Source organism: Hyla sarda, chromosome 2 (genome assembly GCF_029499605.1).
Source record: "Hyla sarda isolate aHylSar1 chromosome 2, aHylSar1.hap1, whole genome shotgun sequence".
Classification (NCBI taxonomy): Eukaryota; Metazoa; Chordata; class Amphibia; order Anura; family Hylidae; genus Hyla; species Hyla sarda.
Window position 1 is genome coordinate 441979799 of NC_079190.1, and position 11718 is coordinate 441991516.

The following is an 11718-nucleotide window of genomic DNA, read 5'->3' on the forward strand; positions in this document are numbered from 1 at the left end:
ATATAGTGAATATATTCGCAATATTCACAAATTCGTGAATTTGCCATATTCGCTATAAAAATTTGAAATGCGAATATTCGTGCCCAACATTAGTAACCAGCAGACACCACTGAGCAAATCACCAGTTTAGGCCTCAAATGGACATGGTGTGCTCTCACTCCTGAGCCCTGTTGTGCGCCCGCAGAGCACTTTAACACCTACATATGGGGTATTTCCATTGCATTACAAATTTTGAGGGGCTTTTTTAACTTTGCCTCTTGTGAAAATGAAACGTATGGGGCAACACCAGCATGTTAGTGTAAAAAAACATTTTTTTTTTTTACACTAACATGCTGGTGTAGACCTCAACTTTACCTTTTCATAAGGGGTAAAAGGAGAAATGGCCCCCAAAATTGCCCCCCAATGGCTGTCCGGCAATAATGGGAGTTGTTGTTTTGCAACAGCTGGAGGCTCCATTTTGGAAACAGGTCTAACTGGGTTCACAGCAAGTTTCCAGCTGGGAAATAGAGCTGTGGCGGAAAATTTGCCGCAGCTCAAACTTGCAGTGGAAAACTCACTGAAAACCCCCGCCCGTGTCACATTGGGGGGGGGCCTCCAGCTGTTGCAATACTATAACTCTCAGCATGCTGTGACAGACCGTGGATGCTCGGAGTTGTAGTTAAGCAACAGCTGGAGGCACACTGGTTGGGAAACAATATGTAAGGTAACAGATTACCGCAGTGTTTCTGCACCAGTGTACCTCCAGCTGTTGCAAAACTACAATGCCCAGCATACATGGTCTGTCAGTGCATGCTGGGAGTTGTAGTTTTGCAACAGCTGGAGGCACACTGGTTGCAAAACACTGAGTTAGGTAACAAATCCTAACCCAATGTTTCGCAACCTATGTGCCTCCAGCTGTTGCAAAACTAAAACTCTCAGCGTGCCCTTTGGCTGTGCATGCTGGGAGTTGTTGCTAAGCAACAGCAGAAGGCAAGGCCTCACCTCCTACTGCTGCTGTCATTTCCTTGCCGTTGATCGTCGTCGCCGGTTCTGAGGCCCGCAATACCGCCACTGACACCAGGGATTGGGGGTGCCCCATTGCTGGTATCACCTCCCAGCACCCGCTCTCGCCCTCTGGAAGAGGAGCGGAGTGGGTGCCATCATTGTCACCCCCAGCAGGAACCCTGATTCATGTGCAGGTAACGGCAGGCAGCCCTGATTCGATGGCAGGTGTTCCGTTCACCGCCAGATTACCGGTGGTGAAGAGAAACACAGAGGGCATACAGGTACGCCCTTGGTCCTGGTGAGGTTAAACAGACCATGACCTTTGTTACTTATATTAAAAATAAAAAAAAACACGGAAGCATTTTATTTGTTTTATTAATATTAACATGCAAAGCAACACTAGATATATAGAAGACATCTTCTTCCTTTCTGTATGGATCTCATACTCCGTCATCATGTATTGAACTGCAATGTTCGGCACACAGAAGGAGGCTCAGGTACAACAGCAAAAGAACTTTGAACAATGAACGACGAGGAAGATAATGATGAGTACTGGAATACTTATCAAAATGTTCTTCATGACAAATATAGCATCTGGATCGCTGAACTTACGTTTTTTCAGAGGATCTCTTTGCACAGACAACTTAAAGCCGGCCGTCAGTTTCCCCTGCAGCCAGCAATAGTAGGTTCCTGCGTCACTGTACTGGATGGAGCGAAAGTTCAGATGGCCTCCATGATCAATGAAGACTCTCATAGACTTTTTAGCACCAATTAGATTCTCTGTGAGATAAAGTCGCTCATTATCTTTGTCCCAGGCCACCGCATGTTCCGGCCTTACTCCTGGACAAGAAATACTCATTCTGCTGCCCATTGTTTGAGTATGAATCTCCATTGGTACCTTAGAGATCCATGGGATGTAATCTTTAAGCTTTCCTATAGTGTGCATCAGAGTGCTCAACATGCCCATAACTCCCTTCTTCCGCACATGACATTTAGTCATGCAGCTCCGGATCAGGATCTCTGGTCTTCGCTTGGAGAGCAATTTCTTGAATTTGAGTGGAACGGCTTCTGAGCCACATGAAGACACATCATTTTTGTTTGCATGAAATCTGGGGTTGAGGTAGGAACTATTGACATAGCACAGGCCAATGCTCCTTTGTTCCCCTCTGACATCACATCGGTCACACACTGTCCAATCCGAAAAAGTGGTGAAGGCCACAAAGTATTTGTTTTTCAGATGTGGCTGTGGCTTGCCATCTTTCTCTACAAAAGATACAAGGGCATCCTTGGAGTCCTGAATATCAACATTGTATCCATAAAAGAAGTGTCCATCCTGTGTGCCGCATAGATAATTTCCGGAATTTTCTATTTGTGCCTTATGTACAATAAGGTTGAACATCCGGATAGTGAACTTTAAAGAGGTATCATAAGCGTCCCGAACATTTTCTACATCGAGTTGCACCGTACCTTTGAAGTCTGTGAGGACCATGGGCTTGTCTCCGCTCTTCTTCTGGTAGTACCATACCACGTACTTTGTTTCCTCAGGCTTGCATTGGCAAGGAAGTTCAATTGTCACGTCAGACAGATAAGCAGCCGTTTCAAACAGGAGGTATGCCGGGCATTTTGTAGAGCTGAGTATGTCGTCATCTTTCGCAATAGTGGTTGAGCTGCTTGCAGGAATGAAATAAAGCAAGAAAATGGCAGCTACAAAAGCGAGAAGAGGACAATATCGAAGCATCATCTTCAGGTAGAAGAGTAGCAGTCTAATCGTATGCAAGATAAAGCATCAAGTGGGATCATTTGTTGACTGCTATCGGTATAACCTGAGAGACACCACCGTGTCATGATGATGTCACTTCCTTAAGATTCTAAGTTCTATTGCATGTCTCCTAAGGAGTTGATCTGCTTTACTCAATACCTTTTTGTTAGAAAAGTTGTCCAGGGTTAAAAAAATCGTGGCTGCTTTCTGCCAAAAAAAAAGCATCACAGTATTGGGGAGATTCATCAAAACCTGTGCAGAGGAAAAGTTGCCCAGTTGCCCATAGCAACCAATCAGATCGCTTCTTTCATTTTTAACAAGGCCTCTGCAGAAAATCTGGCCATCTTTTCCTTTGCACAGGTTTTGATAAATCTCCCCCTATATGTGTCTGGTTGAGCACAATCCACCATAAGGCGGCCTTCACACACGACAGTTTCTATTTTGTTTTTTTATACTGCACTGCAGCTATTGAGCCAAGGCCAGCAGTGGATCCAGTGGGAAGGAGAAGTACAAGTCCTTTCTTTTTATTTCTCATTCCTTTAGAATACACTTTGGGGCTTAAACACTGCAGGGGCAGTTTAAAAAGAAAAGAATAGAAACTACTGTGCGTCATGGCAGGCTTATGGAGCAAAATTGCAATACCAGACACAGCCTATCGTCAGGTGTGGTGCTGTGTCTGGAATAGTAAGAGTTTTAGTCTGGGAGCAGCCAGAAAACCACAGGATGGGAAACACTAATCTACAAAGTGCAACTGCTATTCCAAGCTGTCAGTGAATGAAGGTAGTTGTAGTTTTCCAACACCTGGAGAGTCAAAGGTTGGGGGACACTGAGCTAAGCAAACTTCTGCAAGCTAAATATAGTGACCCCCCGACCTACGATGGCCCCGACATACGATCATTTCAACATACGATGGCCTCTCAGAGGCAGCATCAACATACGATGATTTTGTATGTCGGGGCCATCGCATAAATGGCTATCCGGCAGCGCAGACTGCTTCAGCTGCCACCGGATAGCCGTTTACGGTGCCCCGTGTGGTCTGCTGACAATCACTTACCTGTCCTCGGGGCTCCTGCGCGTCCTCATCGGGATCCCCTGCATCGTCGGTGCTCTTCATCGTCGTCATCACGTCACTGTTGTAGTTGTGCAACATCTGGAGGTCCGCAGGTTGTAGACCACTGTCCTATACTTAAAATTGCACGGATTCCTCAACATACGATGGTTTCAACAAACGATGGTCCATTTGGAATGGATTACCATCGTATGTTGAGGGACCACTGTACATCAATGTCCTAAAGCTTTTTTGTTTCTTAATAGTCTGCTAAAATATATCAGTGTTGGTAAAATCTATCAGCCCGGCATCCAGTCTGTCTTAACCTCTTCAGGACGCCGGGCGTATGCATATGCCCTTCATCCCGAGTCCTTAAGGACATGGGGCATATGCATACGCCCGTGGGAATTCCGGTCCCCGCCGCTAGCTGGTTGGGGACCGAACCGGGATGCCTGCTGAAATCATAAAGTGGCCACTGCCGGGCTATCGGGGGCCCCGATCCGCTACTAAGCAGCCCGCAGGGATGTCCCGAATGTGACGGGGCCCTCTGCGGGCACGGGGCCCGGAGCAGGTGTTCCATGAGCACCAATGATGATCCAGCCCTGACCGACGGTGGGGGGGGGTAAAGGAAGGGGGCAGTAAGCGATATTTACTGCTACCTTTCCTAGTGGGTGCCAAACTGAAAGTCCCAGCATGCCCATACAGCCAAAGGCTGTCTGGGCATGCTGGGAGTTGTAGTTTTGCAAAATCTGGAGGGTCACAGTTTGGAGACCACTGTTACAGTGGTGCCCAAACGGTAGCCCTCCAGATGTTGCCAAACTACAACTCTCAGCATTCTTAGACTGCCCAGGCATGCTGGGAGTTATAGTTCTGTAACATCTGTCCCTTCAGATTTTGCAAGTTTCATGAAATTTTGGAAAATTGCTGCTCTACTTTGAAGCCCTCTAATTTTTTCAAAAAGTAAAAATATGTCCATTTTATGATGCCAATATAAAGTGGACATCAAAAACAAAATGAAACAAAAATGTAGTCAGCACCTAGCCCAAAACATGAGTGCACGCTACTGTGGCAAGTAAAAGACATGTAAAAAAAAAAGAAAATGGCAGCAGCACACTTGGTCAACAAAATGGAGGCTCTTAGCGCACTTTTTGATCAAAACGTGTCCCCCATCCACCACGTGGAGGTGGCCTCATATAGGATGGGACCCTAACATTCACTCACCTCAGGCTGGGCGACATGCTGGATCCACTAACAACCTAAAACCACCTCCTGTGAAATAGGGGAGGGGATGCACGGCTACAGAGGGAGCCACTCCCCCCACATTGCACAGCAAAAACAAAATGAAACAAAAATGTAGTCAGCACCTAGGCCAATACACGGGTGCACGCTACTGTGGCAAGTACAAGACATGTAAAAAAAAGAAAATGGCAGCAGCACACTTGGTCAACAAAATGGAGGCTCTTAGCGCACTTTTTGATCAAAACGTGTCCCCCATCCACCACGTGGAGGTGGCCTCATATAGGATGGGACCCTAACAATCACTCACCTCAGGCCGTGCATCCCCTCCCCTATTTCACAGGAGGTGGTTTTAGGTTGTTAGTGGATCCAGCATGTCGCCCAGCCTGAGGTGAGTGAATGTTAGGGTCCCATCCTATATGAGGCCCACTCCACGTGGTGGATGGGGGACACGTTTTGATCAAACAATGCGGTAAGAGCCTCCATTTTGTTGACCAAGTGTGCTGCTGCCATTTTCTTTTTCTTTTTTTACATATAAAGTGGACATATTGTATTTGTGAATAAAAATTTAATTTATTTGGAATATCCATTTTCCTTACAAGCAGAGAGCTTCAAAGTTAGAAAAATGCAACATTTTCAAAATTTTCATGAAATTTGGGGATTTTTCACCAAAAATGGATGCAAGTAATGACCAAAATTTACCACCAAAATAAAGTAGAATATGTCACGAAAAAACATTCTCAGAATCTGAATATTCAGTAAAAGTGTTTTAGAGTTATTAATGCGTAAAGTGACGGTGGTCAGAATTGCGAAAAAGGGCTCAATCCTTAAGGTGAAAAAGGGCTGCGTCCTTAACCCCTTAAGGACCCAGCCATTTTACACCTCAGGACCCGGCCATTTTTTGCACATCTGACCACTGTCACTTTAAACATTAATAACTCTGGATTGCTTTTAGTTATCATTCTGATTCCGAGATTGTTTTTTCGTGACATATTCTACTTTAACATAGTGGTAAATTTTTGTGGTAACTTGCATCCTTTCTTGGTGAAAAATCCCAAAATTTTAAGAAAAATTTGAAAATTTTGCATTTTTCTAACTTTAAAGCTCTCTGCTTGTAAGAAAAATGGATATTACAAATAATTTTTTTTTTATTCACATATACAATATGTCCACTTTATGTTTGCATCATAAAATTGATGAGTTTTTACTTTTGGAAGACATCAGAGGGCTTCAAAGTTCAGCAGCAATTTTCCAATTTTTCACAAAATTTCCAAACTCACAATTTTTCATGGACCAGTTCAGGTTTGAAGGGGATTTGAAGGGTCTTCATATTAGAAATACCCCACAAATGACCCCATTATAAAAACTGCACCCCCCAAAGTATTCAAAATGACATTCAGTCCGCGTTTTAACCCTTTAGGTGTTTCACAGGAATAACAGCAAAGTGAAGGAGAAAATTCACAATCTCCATTTTTTACACTCGCATGTTCTTGTAGACCCAATTTTTGAATTTTTACAAGGGGAAAAAGGAGAAAATGTATACTTATATTTGTAGCCCAATTTCTCTTGAGTAAGCACATACCTCATATGTCTATGTAAAGTGTTCGGCGGGCGCAGTAGAGGGCTCAGAAGGGAAGAAGCGACAAGGGGATTTTGGAGAGTACGTTTTTTTTAAATAGTTTTTGGGGGGCATGTTGCATTTAGGAAGCCCCTATGGTGCCAGAACAGCAAAAATCCCCCACATGGCATACCATTTTGGAAACTAGACCCCTTGAGGTACGTAACAAGGAATAAAGTGAGCCTTAATACCCCACAGGAGTTTCACGACTTTTGCATATGTAAAAAAATAAAAATAAAATTTCACTAAAATGTGTGTTTCCCCCCAAATTTCACATTTTTGCAAGGGTTAATAGCAGAAAATACCCCCCCAAACATTGTAACCCCATCTCTTCTGAGTATAAAGGTACCCCATAAGTTGACCTGAGGTGTACTATGGGTGAACTACAATGCTCAGAAGAGAAGGAGTCATACTTGGCTTTTTGAGAGCAAATTTTGCTCGGGGGCATGTCGCATTTAGGAAGCCCCTATGGTGCCAGGACAGCAAAAAAAAAACACATGGCATACCATTTTGGAAACTAGACCCCTTGTGGAACGTAACAAGAAATAAAGTGAGCCTTAATACCCCACAGTGGTTTCTCGACTTTTGCATACGTAAAAAAAAAAAAAAATCACAAAAAGGTGTGTTTCCCCCCCAAATTTCACATTTTTGCAAGGGTTAATAGCAGAAAATACCCCCCCAAATTTGTAACCACATCTCTTCTGAGTATGGAGGTACCCCATAAGTTGACCTGAAGCGCACTACGGGCAAACTACAATGCTCAGAAGAGAAGGAGTCATATTTGGCTTTTTGAGAGCAAATTTTGCTCGGGGGGCATATCGCATTTAGGAAGCCCATATGGTGCCAGGACAGCAAAATAACCCCCACATGGCATACCATTTTGGAAACTAGACCCCTTGAGGAACGTAAGAAGGCGTAAAGTGAGCATTTACCCCCCCCACTGGTGTCTGTCATATCTTTGGAACAGTGGGCTGTACAACATTTTTCATTTGCACAGCCCACTCTTCCAAAGATCTGTCAGACACCAGTGGGGTGTAAATTCTCACTGCACCCCTCATTACATTCCGTGAGGGGTGTAGTTTCCGAAATGGGGTCACATGTGGGGTTTTGTTTTTTTTGCGTTTGTCAAAACCGCTGTAACAATCAGCCACCCCTGTGAAAATCACCTCAAATGAACATGGTGCACTCTCCCTTCTGGGCCTTGTTGTGCGCCCCCAGAGCACTTTGCGCCCACATATGGGGTATCTCCGTACTCGGGAGAAATTGCGTTACAAATTTTGGGGGGCGTTTTTCCCCTTTACCTCTTGTCAAAATGAAAAGTATAGGGCAACACCAGCATGTTAGTGTAAAAAGTTTATTTTTTTACACTAACATGCTGGTGTAGACCCCAACTTCACCTTTTCATAAGAGGTGAAAGGAGAAAAAGACCCCCAAGATTTGTTAGTCAATTTCTTCCGAGTACGGAGATACCCCATATGTGACCCTAAACTGTTGCCTTGAAATACGACAGGGCTCCAAAGTGAGAGCGCCATGCGCATTTGAGGCCTGAATTAGGGATTTGCATAGGGGTGGACATAGGGGTATTCTACACCAGTGATTCCCAAACAGGGGGCCTCCAGCTGTTGCAAAACTCCCAGCATGCCTGGACAGTCAACGGCTGTCCGGCAATACTGGGAGTTGTTGTTTTGCAACAGCTGGAGGCTCCATTTTGGAAACAGTGGCGTACCAGGCGTTTTTCATTTTTATTGGGGAGGGAGGGGGGCTGTTTAGGAGTATGTGTATATGTAGTGTTTTTTACTTTTTATTTTATTTTGTGTAAGTGTAGTGTTTTTTACTTTTTATTTTATTTTGTGTAAGTGTAGTGTTTTTTACTTTTTATTTTATTTTGTGTAAGTGTAGTGTTTTTAGGGTACAGTCACATGGGCGGGGGATTACAGCGAGTTTGAGCTGCCGCGCAAAATTTGCTGCATTGCAAACTTGCAGCCCGATACTCACTGTAAGCCCCCTGCCCATGTGAATGTACCCTGTACATTCACAGGGGGGGGGGGGACCTCCAGCTGTTGCAAAACTACTACTCCCAGCATGCCTGAGAATGTTTGGGAGTTGTGGTTTTGCAACAGCTGGAGGCACACGGGTTGGGAAACACTGAGTTAGGAAACAATGTTTCCCAACCAGTGTGCCTCCAGCTGTTGCAAAACCACAACTCCCAAACATTCTCAGGCATGCTGGGAGTAGTAGTTCGGCAACATCTTTAGAGCCAGATGTTGCCGAACTACAACTCCCAGCATGCTTGGAGTTGTAGTTTTGCAACATCTGGAGGACTACAGTTTGCAGACCACTAATACAGTGGTTCCCAATCTGTGCCCTTCCAGATGTTGCAAAACTACAACTCCCAGTATGCCAAAACTGTCCAGGCATGCTGGGAGTTGTAGTTCTGCAACATCTGAAGGGCCAGATGTTACAGAACTACAACTCCCAGCATGCCTGGACAGTAAGGGCATGCTGAGGATGTGTAGTTTTGCAACATCTGGAAGGGCACAGTGGTCCAAAAACTGTGGACCTCCAGATGTTGCAAAACTGCAACTCCCAGCATGCCCAGACGCCAAGGGCTGTCTGGGCATGCTGGGAGTTGTAGTTTACAGGGTCCTATTACACCAATGCATGTCGCTTTACGGCAAAGTGCATTGCTGTAAAGGGCCCGACCGCGGCTGAAGATATACTCACCTGTCGCCGCCGCCATCTTCTTCGCCGGGATCCGGGTCTTCGGGGACGCGGTAAGTACCGGGGCCGGTCCCCAGCACTCCCCCGTCCCCTGCCGCGTCCTCAGGTCTTCCTCCCGTCCTCTCCGGACTTTCAGGGGCCGGGCAGGATGGGAGGAAGTAACCGCCCCCCCTCCTGCGATTGGTCGGTCAACTAACCAACAGATCGCAGGGTATAGGAGGAGGTGGCAGGCTTGCCACCTCGCTCCTATACGTTAGCATGGTCCTGGCTGTCTGTGACAGCCGGGATCATGCGAAATTACCGGGCGGTCGGGTCCCAGAGACCCGATCAGCCTGGTATCGCCGCAGATCGCAAGGGCGATTTCCCTTGCGATTTGCGGCGATCGCCGACATGGGGGGCCTACATGGCCCCCCTCGGCGTTTGCCCTGGATGCCTGCTGAAGGATTTCAGCAGGCATCCGGTTCCGATCTCTGCCCGGCGAGCGGCAGAGACCGGAAAACGCCAGGACGTACGGGGACGTCCTGGGTCCTTAAGGCCCAGGGTGCGGGGACGTGCCCGTACGTCCTGGGTCCTTAAGAGGTTAAGGGGTTAAATCAACTGGTGCCAGAAAGTTAAACAGATTTGTAAATTACTTTTATTAAAAAATCTTACTCCTTCCAGTACTTATCAGCTGCTGTATGCTCCACAGGAAGTTCTTTTCTTTTTGAATTCCTTTCTGCCTAACCACAGTGCTCTCTGCTGACACCTCTGTCCATGTCAGCAACTGTCCAGAGCAGGAGCAAATCCCCATAGCAAATCTCTCTTGCTCTGGACAGTTCCTGACATGGACAGAGGTGACAGCAGAGAGCATTGTGGTCAAACAGAAAGGAAATTCAAAAGGAAAAGGACTTCCTGTGGAGCATACAGAAGCTGATAAGTACTGGAAGGATTAAGATTTTTTTTAAAATAAAAGTAATTTACAAATCTGTTTAACTTTCTGGCACCAGTTGATTTAAAAAAAAATATATAAAAAAAAAAGGTTTTGCAGGGGAATACACTTTTAAGGCTCCCCCAATGGCAGTCTACACAGGAGAATTTCTGCACGGAAGTCTGCATAAAAATTCTGCAGAAATTAATTGCCAATGTACTTCAATGGACTTCTGCCATCCCTTTCACACAGCTACATAATTTGGGCAGCAGGAATTCCATTGAAGTGAATGGGCAATTAATTTCTGCAGAATTTACTGCCGAATTCAGTACAGAAATTCTGCAGCGGGAACCCTGCTTAACACTCGGAAGCTTTTACACCAAGTACATTTTTTTTACACTATTCTCATCTTTAAAAAAAAAAAAAAAGGGGGGGCATAGTCTTTTTCCCTAATGTATGACATTTTTAAAGCCCAATAGAGTATTTGGGATGTACATTTTTGGTCGATATTTGCTTTCTAATAGTGTAAAGATATTTATCATGCATATTCTGCAATCATTAAACCTGCAACCTGTCACTTGTTGGGATTTTTTTTTTTCAATCAAGAATTGATGATGATGAAAACCTTTTTGAATTTTTCCATAAAAAGAATTTTGAGGACATCATTGTTTTTGGCAATGTTCCGAATGTTAAATACTCAATAAATAGGGATGTCTCATAAATGTTTAGTATTATTTTCTTAGCATTTATTAGTTTCTGTTCTTTGTTGAAGCCTTTTGTGGTATGTAACTGTATATTCATACTAACAGTATGGACTTTTTTGGGCTAAAAATGCTGTCGCAAGATGTTAGCTGGGAGTCAATAGGGAGACATGAAATGCCACACATTGTCCCTCATTTACTGTTACAAACCCGACATGTGTTGACGGGTTGTGTGCCAGACTCTGGCGCATTGCGCCAGAAATTCTGTCTGCACCAGAATTTGTGCCAGGATTGAAAAAACCCTACTAGCTCTCCATTTTACTAAGAAAACCACTTTAAAAATGGGCGTGGCCATGGGGGAAATGGGGCGTGGTCACCAAAAGGGGCGTGATCCCAACATTTTCACAAAAACACAACATACTTACTGAGGTTTCCACAGAAAATGTGGTGGATTTGAGCTGAGGAAAACCCAACAGATCAGAGCATGTGTAAAAAAAGGAAAATGTAGGGAAAAGTGAAAAATGTAGGGAAAAAAATTTGTAGGGAATTAAAACCCACAAAAAAACCTCCACTCCACTCTTAGTAAATCAGGGCCATTGTGTTTTCTGCTTTCTCTTTTGGCACGTTTTTACCCTTTTGTGGCATTTTTAGGCTAAAAGGCATTTTTCCAAAATCACATGCTGAAGGTATGGCATTTCGTAAATGGCAGACAAAACTTCTTCCCCCTTATTCTTTTATAGTGAT

The 11718-nt window shown here is 44.6% G+C and overlaps 1 protein-coding gene across 1 annotated transcript; it reads right to left on the minus strand.

Moving 5' to 3' along the window:
- Positions 1–1368: 1368 nt before the first annotated feature.
- Positions 1369–2820, minus strand: LOC130357006 (Ig-like V-type domain-containing protein FAM187A). Its single transcript, XM_056559283.1, has one exon. It carries the CDS (start codon positions 2723–2725, stop codon positions 1478–1480), a length of 1248 nt encoding a protein of 415 aa, XP_056415258.1. The 5' UTR covers positions 2726–2820; the 3' UTR covers positions 1369–1477.
- Between the last annotated feature and the right edge of the window lie 8898 nt (positions 2821–11718).